The sequence below is a fragment of the Fusarium mangiferae genome (assembly GCF_900044065.1).
Source record: "Fusarium mangiferae strain MRC7560 genome assembly, contig: FMAN_scaffold001, whole genome shotgun sequence".
NCBI lineage: Eukaryota > Fungi > Ascomycota > Sordariomycetes > Hypocreales > Nectriaceae > Fusarium > Fusarium mangiferae.
Window position 1 is genome coordinate 6127 of NW_024573921.1, and position 12585 is coordinate 18711.

General features: G+C 37.5%; 5 protein-coding genes across 5 annotated transcripts; 3 read left to right on the forward strand and 2 right to left on the reverse strand.

Annotated features, from left to right (window-relative positions):
* Positions 1-4753: 4753 nt before the first annotated feature.
* Positions 4754-5322, forward strand: FMAN_00536 (uncharacterized protein; the record flags this gene model as incomplete). Its single annotated transcript, XM_041819932.1, has 3 exons — positions 4754-4783; positions 4875-5041; positions 5163-5322. 3 exons carry the CDS (start codon positions 4754-4756, stop codon positions 5320-5322), a joined length of 357 nt encoding a protein of 118 aa, XP_041675866.1.
* A 932-nt stretch (positions 5323-6254) lies between these two features.
* Positions 6255-7929, forward strand: FMAN_00537 (uncharacterized protein; the record flags this gene model as incomplete). The annotated part of the gene is made up of 2 exons (XM_041826841.1): positions 6255-7625; positions 7690-7929. 2 exons carry the CDS (start codon positions 6255-6257, stop codon positions 7927-7929), a joined length of 1611 nt encoding a protein of 536 aa, XP_041675867.1.
* Positions 7930-8055: 126 nt separating this feature from the next.
* Positions 8056-9142, reverse strand: FMAN_00538 (uncharacterized protein; the record flags this gene model as incomplete). The annotated part of the gene is made up of 2 exons (XM_041827952.1): positions 8056-8951; positions 9046-9142. 2 exons carry the CDS (start codon positions 9140-9142, stop codon positions 8056-8058), a joined length of 993 nt encoding a protein of 330 aa, XP_041675868.1.
* A 166-nt stretch (positions 9143-9308) lies between these two features.
* Positions 9309-10562, reverse strand: FMAN_00539 (uncharacterized protein; the record flags this gene model as incomplete). Its single annotated transcript, XM_041829063.1, has 1 exon — positions 9309-10562. The coding sequence occupies one exon, from the start codon at positions 10560-10562 to the stop codon at positions 9309-9311; it is 1254 nt and encodes a 417-aa protein (XP_041675869.1).
* Positions 10563-11270: 708 nt separating this feature from the next.
* FMAN_00540 (uncharacterized protein) lies at positions 11271-12318 on the forward strand (the record flags this gene model as incomplete). The annotated part of the gene is made up of 2 exons (XM_041830174.1): positions 11271-11753; positions 11809-12318. 2 exons carry the CDS (start codon positions 11271-11273, stop codon positions 12316-12318), a joined length of 993 nt encoding a protein of 330 aa, XP_041675870.1.
* Between the last annotated feature and the right edge of the window lie 267 nt (positions 12319-12585).

The window sequence follows — 12585 nt, forward strand, 5'->3', positions numbered from 1 at the left end:
ATTTAAATAATTATAATATCTATTTTCTTATTATAATATTAATACTATAAGGAATTATTTATTTATTTTTAAATAATACTTTAAAAAAAAATTAATATCCTATTTTAAACTTAAATATTATAAATATATTTTATAAAATTAGTATTTATATTATTTTTATTAAAACTATTAATATAAAGGGTAAAGATTATCTATTTACTATAAGGCTTTTTAATTTTATTATTAATTTTTTAAATAAAAATAGATACTTTTTATTTAATAATATAATTTAAAGTCTAAAGCTATTTTTTTAAGATAATAGGTTTTTTATAACTTATATTAATATAGATAGAAACTATCTTTTACTTTAAAAAGCTTATTATATTAAATTTAATATATATATAATTTTTATTAACTTTATAGACTTATAGTTAATAATAAGTATACTTTAATATCTTATTTATAAATATAATTATTATTTTAATTACTTAAAAAGTGCTTTTTAATTTACTTACTATTATTATTTAATATATATAGTTAATCTTAAGGTATTAATAAAGGTTATTTTAAAATAGAAAGTCTTTATAATAATAATTATAATACTTAAACTTAATAAATACTTACTTTTTAATTAATTAAGCTAGCTTAATATAAGTCTTAATAAGCCTATATTTTTAAAGTATAGCTTAAAATAAAAAGAAATATTAATAAATACTATAAAATAATTCTTTTTAATTATAAAAATAAAATATATTATCTATTATATAATTTAAGTATATATTTTTAAAAGATATAAATTATAATAAGTAAATACTTTTATTATTACTATTARTATTAGCTTTATTTAGCTTAAGTTTATTTTATTTTTTTATAATAAAATACTTTTATTTTTAATAGACTTTTTTCTTTTTTTTAATATCTTTATATATATAATTATTACTCTATAAATATATATATTAGTTATAATTACTATTATAATAGTGCTTATTATATTTATTATTATTTTTTCTAAAACTTATATATAATTATAATAGTTTATTAGTTTAATATTAATTATTTTATTTTAATTAATTATAGTTATTATATTATTATAAACTAGAGACTTATTATAAAAGTATTAATTAAATTAACTTTTTTTATTATAGCTTAAAGAATAATTAGATTTATATTACTATTTATTTTTATTATTTTAATTATTAAAGTAATAAAATTCTTAATTATAGTATAATATTATTTATATTATTTAATAAGCCTTATTAATAATGTATTTTTATTAAAATATATAAAAAATTATTAAATTTTAATATTAATTTTATTAAATAGTATTATAATAATAGTATTATTTTATATATATTTAATCTATTTAATAAAACTAGTTTTTTATTAAGTATATTAGGTAAATATAATTTTATATATAGTAACCTTAAAAGTATAATATAAAAAGTAAAGTTTATTTAAAATATTAATATTTAAATATTTAAATTAATTAATAAACTTATAATTAAACTTAATAATAAAAAGCTTAAAAAGTTAATTATAATTAAAACTATTTAACTTGAATATAAGTTAAATACTTATTTTAGTAAATAGAATTTTAATATAATAGTTTATAAAATTATATTTATTAAATTACTTAAATATTAAAAGGTATTTATAGAATATAAAGATATCTATATATATAGTCTTACTTAAAAATATAGTAATAAATCTTTAATTATCTTTATTATTTAAATTATTAAAATTAAAGATATTATATTTTTTTTTAATCTTTTTATTTAAATTATTTTTTAATTAAGTAATATTTACTATTATTTTTTAATATTATTAAAATATATTATTATTATTAAATCCTTTTAATATATTATCTTAAGGGATAAAAGTTTATAATAAAGAAGTTAAAGTAAAATATATATTATTTAAATATTATACTATAAGTTGCTTTCCTTAATTTAAATTACTGCTTTTTTATTAATATTACTTTATCTATTCTAAAATATAAAGTCAATTAGTTATATATTTAGGTATATATATTTAATTAATAGATATTAATTTAGCTTTTACTAACTAATTTATATAAAAGTTAACCTAATTCCTTTAATATAACCTTTATAGAAGCTTATTATTATCCTACTTTTATCCTAAAACTCTATTTATAGATATACTTTATATTAAAAGTAGTACCCTCTCTACTATAATAACCTTTTTAGCTATATTAAGAAGCCACTTTTTATATATATTTAAATTACCTATAAAGGCAATAAAGAAAGCAGCTTAATTTAATTTAAAGAGATAACTTTCCTTTAAGACCCTTTTTAGATCCTTTAGACCTAATAGTTTATTATTAACTTTAATTAAATTAATTAGGCTAAAAGGGCCTATATAATAAATTAACCTAATTAGATTATAATTAAAAATAGCTATTCTAATTAAATCAAATTAATATTTTAATAAGAAGTTTTTCTTAATACTAGCTATTATTATATAGATCTTTTTTAATTTTTCTCTATTAGCTTCCTATAAGGCAGGCCTAATAGCTATATTAAGGTTATAGCCAGTTATATAGTAGGCCTAATTATATAGCTATAGGCTATTTTATATAGTAGGTATTATATTAATAGCTATAATTAATATTAATAGCTATAATTTATAATAATAGCTATAATTAATAAATATAAAGAAAGTTAGGTTAGGGAATATACTTTATAATAAACTTAGCCTAGTATATTAAATAGGTTAATTAGAGATCTTTTAGTTAAGGTAAAGGAAAAAGGCTAATATAGCTACTAAAAGGCAGTATTAATATTACTTAATTAAGGCAGTAATTATACTATTAAAGTAAATAAATCTTATATAATTTTAAGCTTAACGATATAGGCCTATTATAGAGGCCTTATTATTTAAGCCTTTATATATAAAGTTAATAGCTTAATAGCCTTATTAGGCTAATAGTAAGGGAAAAAAAAAAAAAAAAATAACTTACTTTATTATATTTACCTTAAAGAATTTTTAAATATTTCTATAAATAAGATATTTTTATAATAAATAGTTAAAAGACATTTTAATATAAAATAAAATATAATAAAGTAATTTTTATTTATTATTTTACTAATTTATAATATTTATAACTTTTAATATATAATTTAAATAYTATTTTTTAATTTTATTAATATTATATTTATAATAAAGCTACTTTTTAATAAATAATATTAAACTTTAAAGGGATTTACTTATAGAAATAATAGATATTTATATCTTTAATAACTTTAAATTATAAATATTTATTAAAAAGTTAAAATATCTTTATAGTAATATATAAGGTATAGCCAGTTAAGGTCTTAAATAAGATAATATAATAAAATACTTATTTTTTAATATAATATATATAAAGTATTATATATTATATTAAAAAAATATAATAACCTTAATAATAAGTTTTAAAGTTATATAACTACTGCTATAAACCTTATAATTTAATTAAATAAGTAGCCTTAATTTATAAGTATAAAAAAGATATTTCTTTTAGCCTTAATAAGCTAAATGCCTTTTTTATTATTACCTTATTAAGGTAATTATTACTAAAAATTTAACTTTAAAAAATTAAGTTATAATAATTAAAAAATTAAAACTTTTATTATAAAATATATTATTATATAATTAATATTAATAATAGCTAACCTAATTATAACTATTTAAATATAGTAATTAATTACTATATAATTAATTCTTCAATTAATATTAATAATTTTAATATTAAAAGTATTTTAAATTTATATACTTTTATTTAATAATAGAAAATTATAAGTAAATAATTGCTATATATTAATAAATTACTATTAATATAGTAAGTTAATTTTATAATCTTTAAATATTAAATAAGGCTTTATAATATACTTAAAAATATATTTATTATCCTTTATATTAAAAGGCAGATATATACCTTAAAAGATCTTATTAATTATTTAAAAGAGGATTAAAATCTATTAATAGAATAATAGGCCTTTATTATTAAAATTATATTAAGTAGTAATAATAGCCTATATTAAAAGTAGTTTATAGAATTAAAATATATAATTATAGTAATTAAATTAATAATATAAATATTATATTATAGAAATTAAGGGCTATTATAAAGTAAAAAAGGGAAAGTAAAAGAGAAAAAAGGGAAAAAAAGGTAAATTAAGAAATAAAGGTTTTAATATTAAAAAAAAAACTATAAATATTAATAAATTAAAGCTAGCTTAATAAATTAATAATAAATAAAATTAAGTTATAAGATAATATAGTATAAGAAATATAAGTTAAGGAAAAATATAAATAAGTAATACTTAAGATATTTTAAATTATAAAAAGTTTAATAATTATTATAAACTAGCTTTTTAATTATAATTAAAAGGATATTAATATAAATATTATTAAACTTAAAAAAAAAAAAATTCTTTAAAAAACTCTTTTTATATACTATTAAGTTTTAGTTTAAGTTTAAATTAAACCTTTAAGTTATATAGTTTTATAAAGGCTTAAATAAAGCCTAAGCCTATAATAAAATTTTATTTATTAATTATTATTAAATTAAAGCTATATAATAAAAATAATAAGTAATAAATAATAATTTACTTTATATTTAAAATTTTAAAAACTTTAATTTTTTAATAATTAACGTTATTTTATATATATTTTAATATTACTTTAATATCTATGTCTTAACTATTTAGCTTTTTATTACCTAGTAACCTTACACCCGCCCATCTCTTTACTCAATCAACACCTCAGCACAATGTCCATTCCAAACGAAGCGCTACAGAAGGTATGGCCTCTCTTGGAACCCAATTTCTCCCGCCCTCCTTCAGGGAACAGCATTTTACTAGGCCTCGGTCCAACTGACACTCAGTATATAGCTGGTCCGAGAGATCGAAAGCCAGGCGCTGGTTGCCCAGCAGCAGATTGGCCTGGCCAGGACGCAAATGACTTCGAAACAGCGAGAGCAACGTCTCGTCAAGCTCACACTGAGCGAAATGGCCAGTCTTCCTCAAGACGCTGTCGTCTACGAGGGTGTCGGTAAGATGTGAGTGCCTCTCCTATCAAAGCTCAATCATCCATCCCCCTCGCCTTTTTCACATCGACCCCGCATCTCCTTGAACCAAGCTTGGTCTCTAACGCATGGCCGTTTTGGCGCCTCTTTATAGGTTCGTCTCGCTCCCGGTGGATTCACTTCGCGAAAAGCTTGAGGGCCAGACACAGACTCTGGAGGGAGAGGTGGACAAACTGAGTCAGCGTCTGCTTTATTTGGAAACGACACACAAGAATAGCCGCGAGCATATCGAGCAGATGCTCCGAGCCAAGTAGACTAAGCGCTGAATGATACGCGCGATCAATCTGACTTTCCTCTATTTCTGAGGGTTGTTCTTTTAAACGCTGTCCAGTCATCATTGCCGTTCAAACGTGCGACAGAAATATCCCTATGTTTCAACAGGCGCCAGGCCTCTTTCTTTCCAGCCCTACAGCTGCGCCGCGCATTTAACAGACCATGTGCACACCAACACAGAAGCCGAGGTGACCGCCGAGACTCTGCTTACAGTGGGCTTGCCTTTAGTCTGGGTTGAGATCGTCGCTGTGACTGTAAGACGCGAAGCATGGCGCCAGTCCCGATCAGGAGGGTCACTTTGATAGCTGAACCAAGCGACGAATCTCCTGGCTTCAACTAGGGACGCTGTCGATAACCAGGGCACCGATCATCATGGCAGCTCAGTAGTATATTCCGGAGCATGATGGGGCATTCCTTTCGATCTCTTTGTCTTCCGAAGGTCTCACCGACGTTTGCCTGCTGCAACCCACCTCAAGCTGACAGCGTCGTGCGACCCTGATTCCTCACCAGCACCACCGATTTGTGAGCAAACACCGGGACGGACAAGGGACCTTGTTCAATTCAGACAGTAATTAATTTAGCCCCCACCAAGTTTCAGTTCAGCGCCCCGCCCCCTCCCAGAGTCCAGCCCTACAACCAACATGGAGTGCTAAGGTCGGCACGGAACCGCGGTCCCCTCCGAGGGACGGATGGTCCAAATGTTCTGTGGGCTGTGTTCCTTCTTATTTATTCATGGACCGCTGCCACTCAGTCCTCTTTGTCCCCTCTCTCGTCTGACTCTTCCCTCTGTTGCAAACCGGTGACTACTCCAACCTGTTGTCTTCCAGCAGCGCCACAGCCTATACGATCACATTCGATATCATCATCTCCAAATCGCTGTTTCTTGCTCATTTGGTCCTGGTTATCTACCAAGATGAGCCGAAGTAGCTATAGTTACGATGATGAGGATGACTACGACATCCGCTACCAGAAGCATGGGCCTTCGCCTGGCATCCGGTATGTTGCGAACCCGCAACGTACTCAAAACTATTACGATGCACCTCCGGGGCCCAGTTACATTGGAGCTGACCGCCTGAACATCACAACCATGCACCGTTCTCGGTCTCGGTCTCGTACTGGTGAGCTGTCTCGGACTCGAGAGCGTCGCGCCAGCAGTCCCCCGGCCCCTGTTCCTGTGATTATCAACAACAAAATATACAATGACCTCTCCTCCGACGATGAAGATACTCGCCGCAAACAAGTTGCGCGGTCTTCGCGGCGCCGGCGCTCTCGGTCTCGCTCCCGGTCGTCCTCATCCCGATCTCGATCATCTTCTTATATGACTCGAGAGGAATGGGAGGCTGAGAAAACTCGCAAGGAGCTTGAAGATCTTCGCCTCAAAACAGCACGGGAGAAGGAGGAGCGAAGACTTGTCAAGCAATACCGTGACGAGTGGGAGGCTGAGCAAGCACGTAAAGATCTAGAGAAAAATCGACTCGCTAGCTCGCGCGAGAGAGACGAGCGGCAACGCGAGAAGGATGAGCGACAGCTTGTCAAAGGATATCGTGAGGAATGGGAGGCGGAACAGTCACGTAAGGAGCTTGAAAAGATGCATCTTGCTCATGCGCGCGATGAGGAAGAGCGCCGTCGATTGAGGGAATTCAAGGAGGAAGAAGAGCTCAAGCAGGCCAAGCGCGAGCTCGAAAAGATAAAGGGCCGTAAAGCGCGCGCTGATGAGGAAGAACGCATCAAGAAGGAGATTGAGTTGAGGCGCCTGAAAGAAGAAGACGCTGCCACAGAAGAGAGACAGCGCCGCGAGAAAGAGGCAAATTCTGCTGTCGAGGATTACAAGAGAAGGGAGCTTGAGCGCGCTGCCAAGGAGAAGAAGCTCAAGGACCAGAAGGAGAAAGAAGCAGCTGAAGCAGTTGAGCGTTACAAGCAGGCAGAGAAGGATCGCATAGCAAAGGAAAAGGCCGACAGAGAAGCCAAAGACCGGGAATACCAGGACCGCTTGAAACAAGACCTCGCCAAGTCAGGACTCGATGATAAGACCATCGAGGCCATCTTGAAGAAGGAAAAGATCAAGAAGGCACAGCCTCAACACCCACAGCCTCTACCACATCACGCGATGGCTGGTCCAGCTCACCATTATACCCCTATGCCTGTCCCAGTCAACCAAATCGCCACAATTCCTCCTCCACCCCCTGCCGGCCAAGTTGCTCGACCAACGTATACACGCATGTCCCGCCGACATCTGTCAATCGAGTCGTTGCGCGAATTCGGTGTCGAATTCGACTTTGATACTGTATGTAGCAATCTTTGCTGCCACTTTCATTGATTGCATAGTACTGAGCTAACTCTATTGCCAGGATCCTGACTATCTACTCATTCGACGCTGGGTTCCGGAATGGGAGCAAGACCGACTGTGGAAGCACACAAAGCTGATCCGCGAGAAGCGCACCAAGATGCTTATGGTCGAGGAAAAGCGGCACGGCAGAGAAGAGCCAGACTTTGAATGGGTTCGCAAGAAGGACAAGGATAAGCATAGCCGCCGAAGGAGTAAGTCACCAGGATTGTTGATGTACTTGGCTGGCGCGCGGCCGGCTTAGGCTCAATGGGCGATGGGATGTAAGTTGCGAGCGAGATCTTTTCCCATTAAACCAGCCAAGAAGTGGCCCTCTAGTTCTTATCATTTGAGACGAGTTGTTGTTACAGTTGTTGTACACGATTTACAGTTACCTTGCTCCAGCTCTGCGAATCAGCTCCTCGTAAACCGTCCAGGCCAAAGCCGAACTCATGGCCTTGCGGCTCATTCGCAACGCCAAGCCGTCCCATAGTGACCGGATACCCTCATGTGTTACCATTTTATACCAAGCCTGCCATATATTCCTGTATTCCAGTGGCTGTAATTGAATCCGTGTTTTGACCGCATCGAATGGGTTCGAAACAATGGAGCATGCTGCACCGGCAAACATAGCGGAAGTGAAGTTGACAGAGCTAGCCAGAGTTGCTTGCATTCTGGTTGGGCCTTCGCCTGATGCAACCGGCTTGGACGCCAGTGATCCAAGGCGCGACTTCAGCATCTCATAGAATAGCACGTACATGCCAGCATATGGTGCATCCCGAAACGCCGTGGCACCAAATCCAGCGAAAAAGCCACGCCAACCCTGAGTACGGCGTATGTCATTCGCAGCTGACATGATGGAGGGATAAGAATATAGACTGGATTCAAAGCGAACCTTGATCACGGTGAGAGGCATAAGGACAAAGCCAGCAAACGTTCTTGCAACTGCGCCCGAGATAAGGTTGCCCGAGTTCGTTAATGAGGGGAGGACTGATGAGCGGCCCTGGGTCTGTAGCCGCCGACCCAGAATACCTGTCTGGTGTGCATGCTGGCGAATTGCATTGAGTGACGTGAAGTAGAGAGCTGAGCCGAAGCCCGTCCGTAGCGCTGAAGGGACGGTACCTCGCCACAGTGACTTTACAAGGCTTTGGGATTGCCTCAAATCACGTAGGGTAGCGCTTAATGACGAACTACCAGACTGCTGTACCCGCGTTTTAAGGAGATCCAAAGGTTGTAGGAGAACGGCTGAAGTGACGCCTGAACCAAGGCCAGATACAAAATGCCGGGCTATTCAGTTGTGTCAGACGGCGAATATTGAATGGGGCTGACGGAGGCTGAACCACACAGACTCCGCTATGTGGAATTGACCAAGGAAGCATACCTGAATTGGCTGGCCGAGAAGTTCGGGGCTCGGTCATCGGTAAGGACACAACAGCACCATTGTGTTGAGTCGGGGAATCAGCAATTGAGATACCCATGGCTAGTCACAGACTTGAGCCACCGGGCATGTCGGGAAGATAGAATGGGTGACGTGACGAGATAAAATCACACTGAAAGCCTGGACCCCGCTGCGTGAATCGGCCCCGCTTTGATGCATCTTGCACGTGTTGGTAAAGAATGGCCCAAGTCCGTAGGAGACATGGATTAGTTCGCGCCAACGCCGCTGGCATGGTTACCCCGATAATCGCCTATCACAGACTCAAGACGGCCAGCCAGAAGACGGTGGCGTTTGACAAGCTCAACCCATTCATTTATACCGATCGAAGCAAGAAGCATGCCGAAATCAGCCCCCAGCCTCCCCAGACTGCCCGCGCAATAGAGTACCTGCGTCAAAATGCTCTCCCTCGATGTCTGGTCTTTGACGGTTGGCAGATAGATTCGCAACGTTTCGACAAGCATCTCTACCATACGTAGGGGGAAGTTAGCCATTGGGGACGGCAGGGCTCCCAAAGGATCAGTTTCGTCGTTCCCATGCGATGCGAGGCTCGAATTTATGCTCTTAAACACAGAGACGATGCTAAAGCTCTGTTCGCGAAATATCTCGATAAATCGTTTCAGGTACCGCTCTGTCTGCTGGCCGCCTGACCACGTGCTGGTAGCTTTATCCTTTCGAAGTCGTTCCTCATCTGCCAAGTCTCTTAGAGGTTCCAATGCTTCCAGTGTTGTCAAGAGCGTAGACAAACGGCACACCAAGAAGATGGCCGGGAGTGCGTCTTCAGTTGACGCATCAGTCACCAGGTCCGGGACGATTCGTTTTAGCCAGCCCATCGTTCGAACGGCAGCGGCGAGCTTGAGATTGGGTGCTTTGAGCGTCCCAATGAGATCTGCAGCCATCTGCCTAATGGCAGCATCCGCCTCGTCTAGTACCGAAGTGACAAGCGGTGAGTCTGGGTAGAGGGAAGCAAGTCGTCGGACGTGCGCGTAAAGCTCAAGCGTAGAGGAATGATTGACCGGCGCAGTCGAGACAGCGGACGAAAGAAGGAGAGGCATTTCCATGACATCAACAAGACGTTCCGAGTTTCGAAGTAGAAGAAGTGCCTGCTTTCTCCGCGCCAGTAACTTGCTCTCGCTGGCCTTGCCAAAAGCCGACGAGAAGTGTTCTGCTTGCGCATCTAGTCGGGGCACTGCCTGGACAAGGTCTGAGGCTCGCTGTGCCAGAGTCGGTAGGGACGTTCGTAGCGAAGCATGGCTCGCGGCTGATTCAACGACGGGTTTGTGGGATCTCTTCGAAAGCGCTTGTACGGCAAGCAGTAGGGAGTGGGAGGTCTGAGATAAGACTTGAGGCTCGGATGATTGAAGGGAACTAGATTCTTGTTCGGCAAGGTAGGCCAGATACTCTAAGGCAGATGGGTCGTTCGCCTGATCGGGTGCCAGCAGGTCTCTTAGAGCTTCCGCCATGGTGATCTGAAGAGTCGTGTGCGGTTGGTGCGAGACGATGCGACACGAGATAATGTACTTGAGGTGTCAAATCGTCTAGCTTCAGTCGATTGTAGAAAGGGGGGGGTTATATTAGGACAGCAACAACTGCAAGTCTGATCATGAGAATGAAAAAATGGGATTTATATGAAGTATCAATCTGCCAAGCTCCAGCATAGACACGCCCGTGACTGTATGCTCGTGGACGATCTAGTTAGTGTTCTAAATGAGTGAGGTGGCAGCTGGCCACGGAGATCTGGTGGGGGGAGGATGATGGCACTGCCAACATCAGGTACTCGGCGGCCCCTGTTAGATCGTATTACCTAAGGCCTCAACGTCCAGCCAATAACCCAACCTAAGCCTATCAGAAAGCCAGAACTGCGCTGGCAGGGTACGAACAACGGGTTAAGCTCCAAAGACAGATCAAAATGCGACCATCCAGACCCTTACCCGTGCTGTTCCCACGTGAGCTTCCCCAACAGACGTGACCAGGCGAATGAATATCAAGTTTCCTACTCCGTACTTGAGGTATCCTTTCGTTACGCCGCCTTGCCTCGGCTCATTTAAAGTCTTTGTTCCTCCGCATTCTTTTGTTCCCAGCCCTTTCTTTCTGGATCTTCTTGCTGGGTTCTCACGAGCACAAACCCCAACCGTTTTGTCACTCCAATAACTCCAATTCATCCCGCCAGCATGAAAGACCCATTTCCTTTGCAGCCTTCGCCCTGGCTATCAGAAAAGACACAACCCTGGGCCGACTATTTCGACCTGCCTACTCTCCCGCTCCACATACACGAAGTTCTGGCCGCAGCGTTGTTATACTCGGTCATCTTCTGGCCTATATCGCCATGGATCTCAAACCTTCTGGCCCCGGAGCACTACTCCAAACTGCCTCGCAAGCGACGGCTCAACTGGGACGCCCACGTCGTTTCCATGGTTCAGAGCTGCCTAATCAATACCCTAGCTATATGGGTAATGTTCGTCGATACTGAGATGAGCAACATGGAATGGGAAGAGCGTATTTGGGGTTATACTGGTGGTGCTGGATTCATCCAAGCGCTTGCGGCTGGATACTTCCTCTGGGATTTAGTAGTCACCAGCATTAACCTTGATGTATTTGGCTTGGGAACCTTGGCGCACGCAATCGCCGCATTACTTGTCTACTCGCTCGGTTTCGTAAGTTAACCACGATGGTATACCCCCTCTATCTCTACTAATCGGCCTTCAACAGCGTCCATTTCTCAACCACTACGCCTGTGTCTTCATCCTCTGGGAGTTATCCACACCTTTCCTCAATGTTCACTGGTTTATGGATAAAATTAACATGACTGGTACGCGCGCGCAACTATACAACGGTGTCATGCTTCTTTTCACATTCTTCTCCTGCCGGCTTATTTACGGAACTTATTCATCCTTCCGTGTTTACCGCGACGTGTGGTCCGCCATTAATGTTAAACCCGACATGAAGGCACTCAACTTGCCAACCATGTCATTTGCGCACCCAGACTCCACGGTACCCATGTGGATTGGCATAGCCTATTTGGCCAGCAACGTCACGCTCAACAGTCTTAATTTTTACTGGTTCTTCATGATGATTCGCGCCGTACGTAAGCGGTTTGTGCCTGCGGCTGATTCGGAGGAAAAGGCTCAAGAGAGCCCAGTGACTGAGGCTGAGATTGATCTGTCCTCCGTCTCAACAGGTTTATCCAAGCCCACTGGCGGTCGTCGCCGCAAGGCCTGATCGAGTCCGGAAAGCCAGCAGGTCTAGGTGCCTCATATCCCAAGACATTTTCGGGAAGCGCTTCTAGTTGGTCGGGTTTGTGACGACTGAGAGCTCGCCTTCGCAAACATTCAAGACTGCCCCTATTGCTTACCAACAAGTATGCTCTCGATTTTCAATGACTTTAAACCATGAATACAACTCTATGGAACGGAAGAACCACTCGATACTCTTCTTCCGTCCGATCACGTTATCCCTGTAGCCCCCTTATTTTTCTCTGATTCTATT